At 47.9% G+C, this 10,950-nt stretch overlaps 1 protein-coding gene across 1 annotated transcript in view; it reads left to right on the forward strand.

Annotated features, from left to right (window-relative positions):
• Positions 1-3,317, forward strand: part of Cep89 (centrosomal protein 89) — a 67,961-nt gene extending 64,644 nt beyond the window's left edge. The window contains exon 19 of the mRNA XM_026391227.2: positions 1,255-3,317. Within this exon, the coding sequence (XP_026247012.2) occupies positions 1,255-1,492 (238 nt within the window). The 3' untranslated portion in view covers positions 1,493-3,317. The remainder of the gene's footprint in view (positions 1-1,254) is intronic.
• Positions 3,318-10,950: the final 7,633 nt, after the last annotated feature.

Raw genomic sequence — 10,950 nt, forward strand, 5'->3', positions numbered from 1 at the left:
TGGGCCCAAGACCTCCTCTTCCTTCCACAAAAATGTGGGTTTTGGGCATCAGCTTTTATTCTCAAAACAATGGTGACATTTTGATGCCTTCCTCTTGATTTTAATATAGTCATCTTTTTTCCCCTGAAGAAAGTTCCTGTTCTTTCTCTCTCTCGGGTTCAGCCAGACATTTGAACATGACTACTCTAGTCTATCGAATATACGGGTGATTTGTGAGAGGAAATAGAAGTCTTAGGATTTCTTTAGATATAGTTTAATCAATTCTGCAGAACTCCCAGCCGCATGGGGCTTGGGGGGAGCAATGGCTCATACGGGGAAGCGACTCTGGACAGGTCAGCGTGTCGCTCTCCTCCCTCAATCCCAGTGCCTTGCTCTGTGCACAGTGGTGCTGAGTCTGGCACCTGGCCTCTCCAGCCCTGCACTCTGGGCAAGGCCTGCTCCATGCCCCCCGCCCCCACCAGGCAAAGGCCCGCTCTTTTCCCCCTGTGCCACGGCGGCAGGTCTGCCCTGTGGGCACATGGATACCTCTGCCCCATCTCCCGACACCCCTCATGGCAGCTTGCCCAGATCCTTGTCTTGCTGCCCCTTGTTTTCCACAAGTCTTGGTTCCTCTGAGCACTCAGCCTCCTGCGTGTGGTCCAGCCCAGTCTCTGTGTCCTCAGTTATGTGACCCACTCTTCCAGTTCCCTCCTTATCCTACCTCTCTGTGTCTGGGCCCATCAGCAGCTTTATGGATGGCTGCCTCCTGTGAAAGTCCCTGAGTGTTGGCTCGGCCACAGTGGGGACAGGCAGAGGAGGGGTCACAGGGAGGCCTACGTGGCTCACCCTGTGGGAACCCACAGCCAGGCTGTGCACTGTGGCAGCTGACCAGCTTAGGTCAGCCACTGCGCACGCTCTGTTTTACTATTTTATTGCTCACGTTAACTCTTTAGGAAGCAGAGGATGTGTGCCTTGAAGCTAAAGTCAAGAAAAAGGCAAAGCTTAGAGGAGAAAAATAAGAAATCCCTTTGAAGCCTGTGCCTTGGCGTTTTGTTTGTTTGTTTGGTTGGTTTTTATTTCCCCCTGTTTCCAGGGGGCCTGGTGCTTCACTGAGCCCTGAGCCTTTGCCCTGGCCCTGAAGCGTAGTGGGTGCTCTTCTCTGATGTTCAACTTGCTTTCATTTGAGTTCCTTCTACTGTAGGTCCGTAAGCCTCTGTGAATATATCCAACTTGTGCTATTTTAAAATTCCTCTTTGATCTGTGTATTTTTCTCAGAGAAATGGAAGGTGAGCTTGAGATTATTTGGAAGTCTGCCTCCAAGGAAAACCAAAGAATCCGAGAACTTCTCCAGACCACACTAGCAGGGAAAGGCCTGTGGGACAACACGGCTTTCAAGTACGCGTGCCTCGAAGGCACCGCTCAGGGAGACCTGCTGGATGGGCACAGCGCCAGCTACTGCGACGGGAAGCCTCTCGCCTCCACCTGCCAGAGTCTGCAGGAGCCAGTGGATTAGGCGCCATGGCCTGAAAGGTCTGCCTCCCACCAGCCGGCACAGGGCAGCATCCGTCCCCGAGAGCCAGCAGTGGCCCGGGAGATGCAGAGGCCCAGCAAGTGCTAGAGCAAGGAAGAAATAAACTCGCGGGAGTTTAATTGGTTATTTACATTTTACTTTTCTTAACCATGTACTGCTGAGCTATATTTCAGCCAGGTCATGTCCTCTAGCTGCATGGCCACTGAGACTATGTCATTGCTCAGGTTAGCAGGTGGCCTGCTGGGCTGGCCTGTCTACAGACTTCTAGAAAGCTGAGAAAACTCTGGAAGGAATGGAGGAGCTGGAGGAGCACATGCTGTGCATCGGATAAACAGCTGGATGAGGCAGCTGATGGAGCAGCAGTAAGGATAGCGTATGCCTCTGTCCTGGGTGGGCAAAAAAGTAAGGTGCAGGTCCTCATGTCCCAGGGAGTAGAACCAGAGGCTTTCTGCCTTCTCCTAGTCCTCCTGGTTCTCTTGGGAAGATACTAGGGCCACTGGATGAGAGCTCTCCCTTTGAGCACCCAGGTGGGGTCCCTCTACTGTTGCCACCAACAAGGACACTAGGGGGCCCGTGTTCTGTTCCTCTCTATGGCTTCTCAGGTAGGTTTCCCAGCCTCTTAGGAGCACCCAGTGGGACTCCTGGTGGAAGTGCCAGCCATTCAGGGCCACCTGCTCCGGGCACGCTGGGAGAACTCAGGAACACCAAGACCCTAAACAGTCCTGGAACACATCCTTCAACAAAACCCCCAGTGGCTAGGTCTTGTATTGTTTTAGGGGTTAAGTAGGCCCTGGTTCTTGTCATTAGTCATGTGTAGGAGTGACTTTGAGTGCTAGCTGGAAAATTAGGATCGAATGTCATATCTTTTACATTTTATTGAATTTGTTCAATAGCTAAAACATGGCAATTTAATTTTATTTTATAAAGGGTAGAAGGACTCAACAGAATTTAAAACTATGTAATATCTCCTTAGGAGATAACCTAGTAATTAACTTTGTTATTTCAAAGGAATTTATATCAACTGTCTCAAAATCTGTACAAGCGAGTCTCATTCTTGGGGGGTGGCTCATTGGTGGGAACATTGCTCTTATCCATTACTTGGGGAGCTATTTTTGACATCTCTTCTGCTTTTTTTTTTAAATTATTTCATATATGACAATAGTGGAATACATTACATTCATAATTATCCATTCATAGCACAATTTTTATAACTCTGTATATAAAGTATGTTCATGGCAAATTATGCCATATACATGAACTCTTATTGATTTTTTTTTTTTTTTTTGAAAGCACTATGGAGATTCCTTGGAAAGTTGGGAATGGAACCACCATTTGACCCAGCTATTCCTCTTCTTGGACTATACACAAAAGACCTAAAAACGGCATTCTACAGGGACACAGCCACATCAGTGTTTATAGCAGCACAATTCTCAATGGCTAAACTGTGGAGCCAACCTAGATGCCCTTCAATGGATGAATGGATTAAAAAATGTGGCATTTATTCACAATGGAATATTACTCAGCATTAAAAATAATAAGATCATGGCATTTGCAGGGAAATGAATGGCATTAGAGAAGATTATGCCAAGTGAAGTTAGCCAATCCCCAAAAATCAAATACCGAATGTCTTCTCTGATATAAGGGGGGTGACTTAAAGTGGTGTAGGGAGGGAGAGCAGGGGAGGAAAATCTTCCTCTAGATAGGGAATAGAGGTGGGAGGGAAAAGAAGAGAGAAGGGGAATAGCAAGGATGGTGGAAGGAGACCCTCATCATTATACAAAATACATGTATGAAGATGTGAATTTGTCGTCAACATACCTTACATACAGAGATGTGATAAATGGTGGTATAAAGGTGTATTAAGAATTTTAATGCTTGTCTTCTGCTTTTATGAGACCATTTTTATTCCCTTGAGAAGTGAACATTCTTACATTTCTGCTTTAAGTTTCAAACACTCATTTCAAACATACTTTGCGGGTTCAGTGACCCCAGGACTGCATGGTGACCAGGAAAGGGAAGGTCCTGTAGCACTTGGTCCCTTGCCCAGCTTCCCCCCCCCCCCCCCCCCGCCTGCTTCAGACAGATGGGATGCAAGTCCAAGGTGTGAAGGGGGTGAGGCCCACAAAGCAGCAAAAGTTAAGGCCACTGAGTAGCAGAGAACCTGTGAGGTTGCAAGAAGGGCCTGAGGCCACTGGTGGGGGGGGGGGTGTCATGGAGGACTGGGAGTGTCCCCTGCTTTGCAGAATGGACAGGTTTCAGGAGCTAAGGGACACAGAGGACTCTTGGGAGCAGAGGAAAGCACTCAGGAGCGGCAGGGCCTTCTGACTGGGATTGAGGTGGGAAATGAGGCGAGGCTAGACCAGGGAGAGCAGGACTTCTGGAGGGCTCTGCTCATTCCATCCTGCAGGTCTCCAGTTTGAGGAGGAAACCACACTGTTCTTGGTCCTAGTGACAGAAGTCACTGGAAATTCCTGATCAGGTTGAAAGTGATCAAAGTCAAACAGCTATTAAACACTACCCAGGCACTCAAGACAGCCCTGCTGCCTTGGACAGCAATTAAAAGCAGCCCTGGGGGAAATCAGAACTGGGCGGGGAGAGAAGGCTGGGCACAAGTATGTGCGTGTGGTGCAAGTCTGTCCTGGGAGCTGGCAAGAGACGTTCTTAGTTTTCAAGTTGACCTGTGCAGGGGAACACTGAGATCAGAGGTGACACCACAACAATAATAATAATAATGATATTGCCAGACCTGTGTCTGCACCATTTTACATTCCAGCAAACATCTGGGAGACTTCTGGATCCTCTACACCTTCCAGCACACTGTGTTGTCAGTAGCTGCTTTGAGAGAAGAGATTTGAGGGGAAAAACATCTTAGTCTTTGGCCCTTGGAGCTTAGCCAGCCTTGGGCCTGGCCCCCACCCACCTGTGCTGCCATCAGGAGTGAAAGGTACAGTGACCAGCTTGGGTGGCTCAGCAGTGTCCCTCCCTGGGCTTGGCACAGGTGGCCCGGCCTGCAGGGAGGAGCCATGTATGCTGTCTGGACAGTGAAGTTCAGACTGGATCGCACACCAGAGACTGGGCCTCGTTGGGATGGTTCTGAACTGAAATCGGAGCACTCAGTGTGGCCCATGACTGGCCTTACTCAGCTCCATGACAACTGGCTGGCGGCCAGGAAGGGCCTGGGCCTGGCTGGCTTGGCCTCGGATTTCCTGGGAGCAATGAGCCTGTGCCAGGTCTGCGTGGAGAGCTTGCTCCCTTCAGCCCCCTCAGGCTTGACTCTTCCTTGGTTTTATTTTATTTTATTTTATTTTATTTTATGTTTTTGTACCAGGGATTGAACTCATGGGCACTCGACCACTGAGACACATGCCCAGCCTTGTTTTGTATCTTATTTTTAGAGACAGGGTCTCACTGAGTTGCTTAGCACCTCACTTTTGCTGAGGCTGGCTTTGAACTCATGATCCTCCTGCCTCAGCCTCCTGAGCCACTGGGATTACAGCCTGTGCCAGGGCGCCCAGTCAACTCTTGCTCATTTTGATGGTGGTCGTGTTGGAGCGATTAGAGAAGGACAGGAGTAGTCTACACACGCTTGTGGGGGTCTACTTTTGTAGTCCCGGTGTCTCCAAACAGCAGGACGAAGGTGGTTAGTGAGCCCAAGCAGACTTCAGACGTGAGCAGCCCATGGCAGTTCCTTGAGCGGGACAGGACTCCACCGCCGAGGTCCCCGAAGTTGGCTCCCCACCTCTGTGCTGGGTATGCTGTGCCCTCTCCCATCCTTTGCTGCTAATCCATCATGTGACAGCCCTCTGTAAAGAGAGGACAGATGAGAGTACCAGTGCCTGTGGTCTGCTGATTCAAAAACGGTTCCCTCCCCTTAAGACCGTCCCACAGTGGGGTGCTAAAGGGGAGGGAACTTATCTAACACGGTGTTTAGAGGTAGGGCCTTTGGGATGTGATTACGTTTGACAAACTCTTTAGGATGGAGCCCTCATGATTGAATGCTGGTGGCTTTATAAGAAGAGGAGACCAAAGGGGACACACACACAGAGACACACACCCAGGTACTCCTCGTGATACCCTGCACTGCCTCAGGACTCCAGCAGCAAGAAGGCATCACAAGATGTGGTCCCTTGGCTTTTGGCCAGAAATGTGAGCCAAAATCTTCTTTTCCTTACAACTTACCCAATCTATGACTGTTATTGGCAACAGAAAATGGATGAGGACAGGTGGCTAACCTTCCTCCCAGCTAACTCTGAGGCAAGAATACCTGTGCCCCTTACGTTATCAAGAATGTCGGAGCACTGTGTCTCACCTGTTCGGGACAGGCCTGGGTATCACACTGAAGAATAGTTCTTTGAAAATGGAGGACACGGACAATGTAGTACATTCTACAAACCAGGATTGTGTGGTAAGCAACAGGATGTTAAGGCAAATGCCCAAAATGTAGGGGGAAAAGAAAAATTTTGGAAACAGACACTAGATACCGTATAAGGTGTTTGAGAAGAACTGGGACAGGGTCTCAATAGTTGAACGCTGTTTCAGTGTTCCCTGGGGAAAAGCATCCTCCTAGCTGAGCTAGGCACCAGAGTCCTCTGCGGCTGGGAAATGGGGTCCTTTGGTTTTAACTTTCGTTGTTTGAATCTTAGGCATTTCTCAAATGCTTACAGGCTAAAGGTTTGGTCACCAGCCTTGGCTCTCCGGGGAGGTGGTGGAAGGAAGGTAGGTCGTGGGGGACATATATTTGAAGGGAATATTGAGACCCCTCACCCCTTCCTCTCTTGTTTTTTTGCTTCATCACCACCATGAGATGGGCAAGTTTCCTCTACCGTGCCCTCTCACCACAAAGTCCTGCCTTGCCACAGGTTCCAAGCAATGGGGCCAAGTGACCATGCATTGAAACCTCTAAGCTGTGAGCCAAAATAAACTTTTCCTCCTTGTAAGTCGATTATCTCGGGTATCTTGTCCTAGTGATGGAAATCTCACTAATGGTGGCCCATCAGAATGGCACAGGAAGGGGCAGTTCTCTCAAGGAGTAGACACCAGGCAGACAGAAACAAGATGATAAAGAGTGGTGGTTCTTTATTGAAGATATTTGGAACACAAAAATGAGGACATGGCTGGGGGTATAATTCAGTGGGACAGCATATGCTTAGCATGTCAGAGTTCCTGGGCTTAATCCCCAGGGAAAGAAGGAAGGGGAGCAGAAAGGAAAGAAGGAAGATGTTATCAAAGTGCTAAGGGAGTTCCTGAGTGTGTAGGTAAAGATTGTTCCCAGATAAGACTGAAATCATGCTCACCGTGCTAATAGTTGTATGATGACTCAAGTCATTAATTCCAGACTCTCTCCACGTTCTTCTGGTAGGGACTCAGGTAGGGAAGTGAACACTGCCATACACGTTACACCTGCCTTTTGGGTCCCCTCCTAAACTACTGTCAGCAGTGTCAGGAAGGAAGGAAAAGAACCAAAGTTTAAAATCTTAAAGGCAGGTCATGCTGTGGTTTGGACCTACTTATTTGAGTGTGTTTCTCCACAGGTTCTTGTATTAAAGGCTCAGTCCCCAGGGTGGCCAGAGTGGGAGGTGGTGGGACCTTAAGAGGTGAGTCCTAGCAGGAGATCCTTAGGTCAATTGGGAATGTGCCCTCAGAAGGGGCTTTGGGACCCAGTTCCTCTGGCTTCCTGTCTGGCAATGTGATTGTGTATTCCCACATACACTCCTGCCATTGCCACCTGCCGTGATGGGACACAACCAAGAGGACCCTCACCAGAGCTGACTGATGCCAATGCCATGCTCCTGAACCTCCAATACTGTAAGCCAAATAATCCTCTTGTATTTATAAAGTAAAACTTGCCTCAAATATTTTGTGACAATAATGCAAAACTGACTACTACAAGTCTGGAATAATTTTTAGATAGCAAAGGACAAGGCAGCCTCTGCCTGACTGTTTGTCAAAGCTCCAGTCTGTCATGTGGAAGATAAATCAGAGAAAATACTATCCATATGGATATCCCAGAGGCTGTGGAGAAATGGATTTACACCATCAGGTTAAACACATTTTATGTTTAAAAACCATTACAGAAGAAGAGAACCAAGACAGATATAGTGGTGCACCCCTATAATCCCAACAGCTCACAGTGAAGCTGGAGGATCAAGAGTTCAAATCTAGCCTCAGCAAAATTGAGGTGTTAAGCAACTCAGTGAGATCCTGTCTCTAAATAAAATACAAAATAGGGCTGGGGATGTGGCTCAGGGTGGAGTGGCCATAAAAACAGGGAACCAAATGTAAGATCAAATGAAGATAGTGTTAATATTTTCAAACTGCAAGCAGCTTTGCAACTGGAAAAAAAAAACACATTTTGAAAGGGAAGATCAAGAGATTTGTCAGGAATCTAAGAAATAATGGCATTTTACAAAGCCTCCTGGGAAGTTAACTACAAGAGAGAATTGGCAGCAGGGAGGTGAAACTTGAGCCAGGCTTGACAAAGAATCTTTATGCTCAGATGTTCCAAACTTCACACAAGGTGAGGGTCAAGAAGACCAGGGGAACCTCAGCCTGAGGCAGGAGGATTGCTTGAGCCTGGGAGTTCCAGACTAGCCTGGGCAACATAACAAGACCCTGTCTCTTTAAAAAATAAAAATAAAAACCAGCCCTCGGTGGGCAACCTTGACCTTATGAGCATTCTGTAGTGTTCTGTAAATACAGACAGCACTTTGAGGGCTGCTGGGAAATAGGCTAAGGTGCACAAAAGCCCCTGGGCAGGCCCTGCCTCTGGTCTCTGGCTTCTACTCCCCTGGCATTCCGGTACCCATGGACCAGGACTCTGCTCAGGGATCTGGCAGGTGAGCAAGTGGGACCTTCTTAGGAAGGGAGGTGACAAACTTCTAAATCAGTATCCCCAGCTCTGGGGTAGCCCGGTTCCCTGTATCCTCCGACCGACTGTAAGAAGTAGTCCTGGGGGGAGATGCCCAGGAGTGGTACAGCTGGGTCGTATGGTAGATCTGCTTTTAGTTTTTTGAGGAACCTCCATACTATTTCCATGGTTGCTGTACCAATTTACATTCCCGCCAACGTGTATAAGAGTTCCCTTTCCTCCTGCATCCTCACCAGCATTGTTTTTTATATTCTTGGTGACAGCCAGTCTAACTGGGAAGAGATGGAAGCCCAGTGTCTTTTTTTTTTTTTTTTTTTTTTTTTTTTGGTAAATGGTCATGTTTATTTATGTTCTACTGAGGATCAAACCCAGTACCTCACCCGAGCTAGGCAAGCACTCTACCACCTTGCTACAACCCCAGCCCCGAAATGTACCCCCTAATTTGCATTTTCCTGATGGCTACAGATACTGAATGTTTTTTCAAATAATTATTGACTATTCATAGGTGGATTTTTTAAAAAACGGGTGTATAACATAATGGAGTATCGTTTGGCCATAAAGAATAATGGAATCATGCCATTTTCATGAAAATGGATGGAACTAGAGAACATCACATTAAGCACAATGTCAGACTCAGAAAGACAAACATCCCAGGTTTCCCCTCATATGTGGAATCTATAAAGAACATGAGAGTAGCAGACTTGAGTAGAGAAGAGGGGAGGGGAGAGGGATAACAGAGGGAAATGATCCAGGTGTGTTGTCTTCATGTATTAATATTCCACAGTTACAATTAAACCCATTATTACAATAATAAGTAAATGCACTTTAAAAAGTAAGAAGATCTTGGAGTGTAGCTTAGTGGTAGAGCACTTGCGTAGCAATGGGAAGCCCTGCCAGCAACACACACACACAAACACGTGGAGTCTGCAATTTACATTTCACTGCTTAAAAAAGAGGAGAGAGAGATGGCCCTGAGATATCTGTCCTTCTTCCAGATCTGCCTGCTCTAATGTGCTCCCAAAGTGACCCTAGACACAAGTCCAGCACTGTCCCCGACCTTTGGTCCATCCTGGGATGGAGGAATGCTGTTAAGTTTACCCTAAGGAAAAATTGGGGGGAGTTTTGGCTGGAGATAACAGCAACAATGCTTCAGACAGTCCCTGCTGTCACCCTGCCCTGTGATAAGCAGCTTCCTTCCCCAGGAAGGCCTGATCTGAGATAAGAGTTGAGAGCTGCCACCTGGGGCTGAGCCTGCCTGGTGGGGAGGGCTGTCCCCCAGGACCCCCTCTGAGCCCTGCAGGAGAACCGCTGCTGGGCCAGGGCTCTGCAGTCTCAGACCTTAGCTCCCCGCAAACCCTGGCCTGTTCCCCCATCAGGCAAGTGAGAGTATGGAACCAACTCCACAGCCAGGGTCCACAGAACAGGGTCCTAGGCTCCCTGGACAGCCCACCGCAGAACCTGAGTTTTGGTCAGAGCTGCAGTTAAGATGGGTGCCCCAGGGCAGCGCCTACCTTCCTGCCCTCTCCTCTGGGTGGGGAGGAAAACAATGGTCAAGTGCCACACACCAGAGTTCCCTGGGTTTCTCCCTGACTTGAGTTCTATATAGAGCCTATTAAGGTAATAAAATAGTTGGTTCCAAAGTTTATCTCCTGATTCCCAAAGGGGAAAACAAGCATGACTCGTACTTATTGCAGAGATTTTTCACTTACAGGATGTAGTTGATCTGGAGAAATCTAGTTTTGTTTTGTTTGGGTTTGGGATTGTTTGTTTTTTGGACCTTGACACACACACGCACACACAAAGCATTTTTTGGAGAGAAACTGGCTGGCTTGGTCCTCCGTTTTTCATGTGGTGTATCATTGTTGTTTCATTGTTGGGAAAAAAAAAAAAAAAAGAGAGGGGCATGTTTAATAATTACCTCGGTTGACCTCTGTACCTTCTGGCTTCCTCGACTTCTGGGCATAAGAGATGGCCCTCCTTAGGGATCGACTGTACAGACGCAGGTGGTCAGTAAGGCCGGCAGCTCCCCTGGCTCTACAAGGTCAAGGAGAAAGGTAAGGCCAGAGGGGTAAGGCTCCCTGCTCTCTTGAAGGAGACCTGGACAGAGAATTTACTTAGGAGGAAGGTATGACCATCTCTTAATTCTTAGTGTCCCTCAGCAATTTTTTTTTTTTTTTTTTTTATCATTCCACTGAAGCTGTAGATCTGTTAGCATGAGAAGGAAAAGTGGGACAGACATCCTGGCCTTGGCCTTGATTCCACTGAGTATATTCCAGTGTGCTTTAAGCTATTTCTTTCTACTTTTGAAAACTGGAGCTGGAGCATGGAGCTGGAGTGAGTTTCAAGTGTGTAGTGACTGAGGAACAGGAGACAGTGATGTGGCTTGGGAGCCAGGAGGCCGGGGGCAAAACAAGTACCCGAGGTTTGGGAAAGATCCAGAAAGCTCTGTTTCCCACCGCCTGAGCAATATCAATGACTGATTTTTACTCCTGGGACTGAGCAAACTGTCCCTAAGGGACTGGCCACCGTTCTCTCCCGAGACACAAGCAAGTGATTTGCTTTGGGAGTCAGA

This window comes from Urocitellus parryii, chromosome 15, assembly GCF_045843805.1.
Source record: "Urocitellus parryii isolate mUroPar1 chromosome 15, mUroPar1.hap1, whole genome shotgun sequence".
NCBI classification, from domain to species: Eukaryota; Metazoa; Chordata; class Mammalia; order Rodentia; family Sciuridae; genus Urocitellus; species Urocitellus parryii.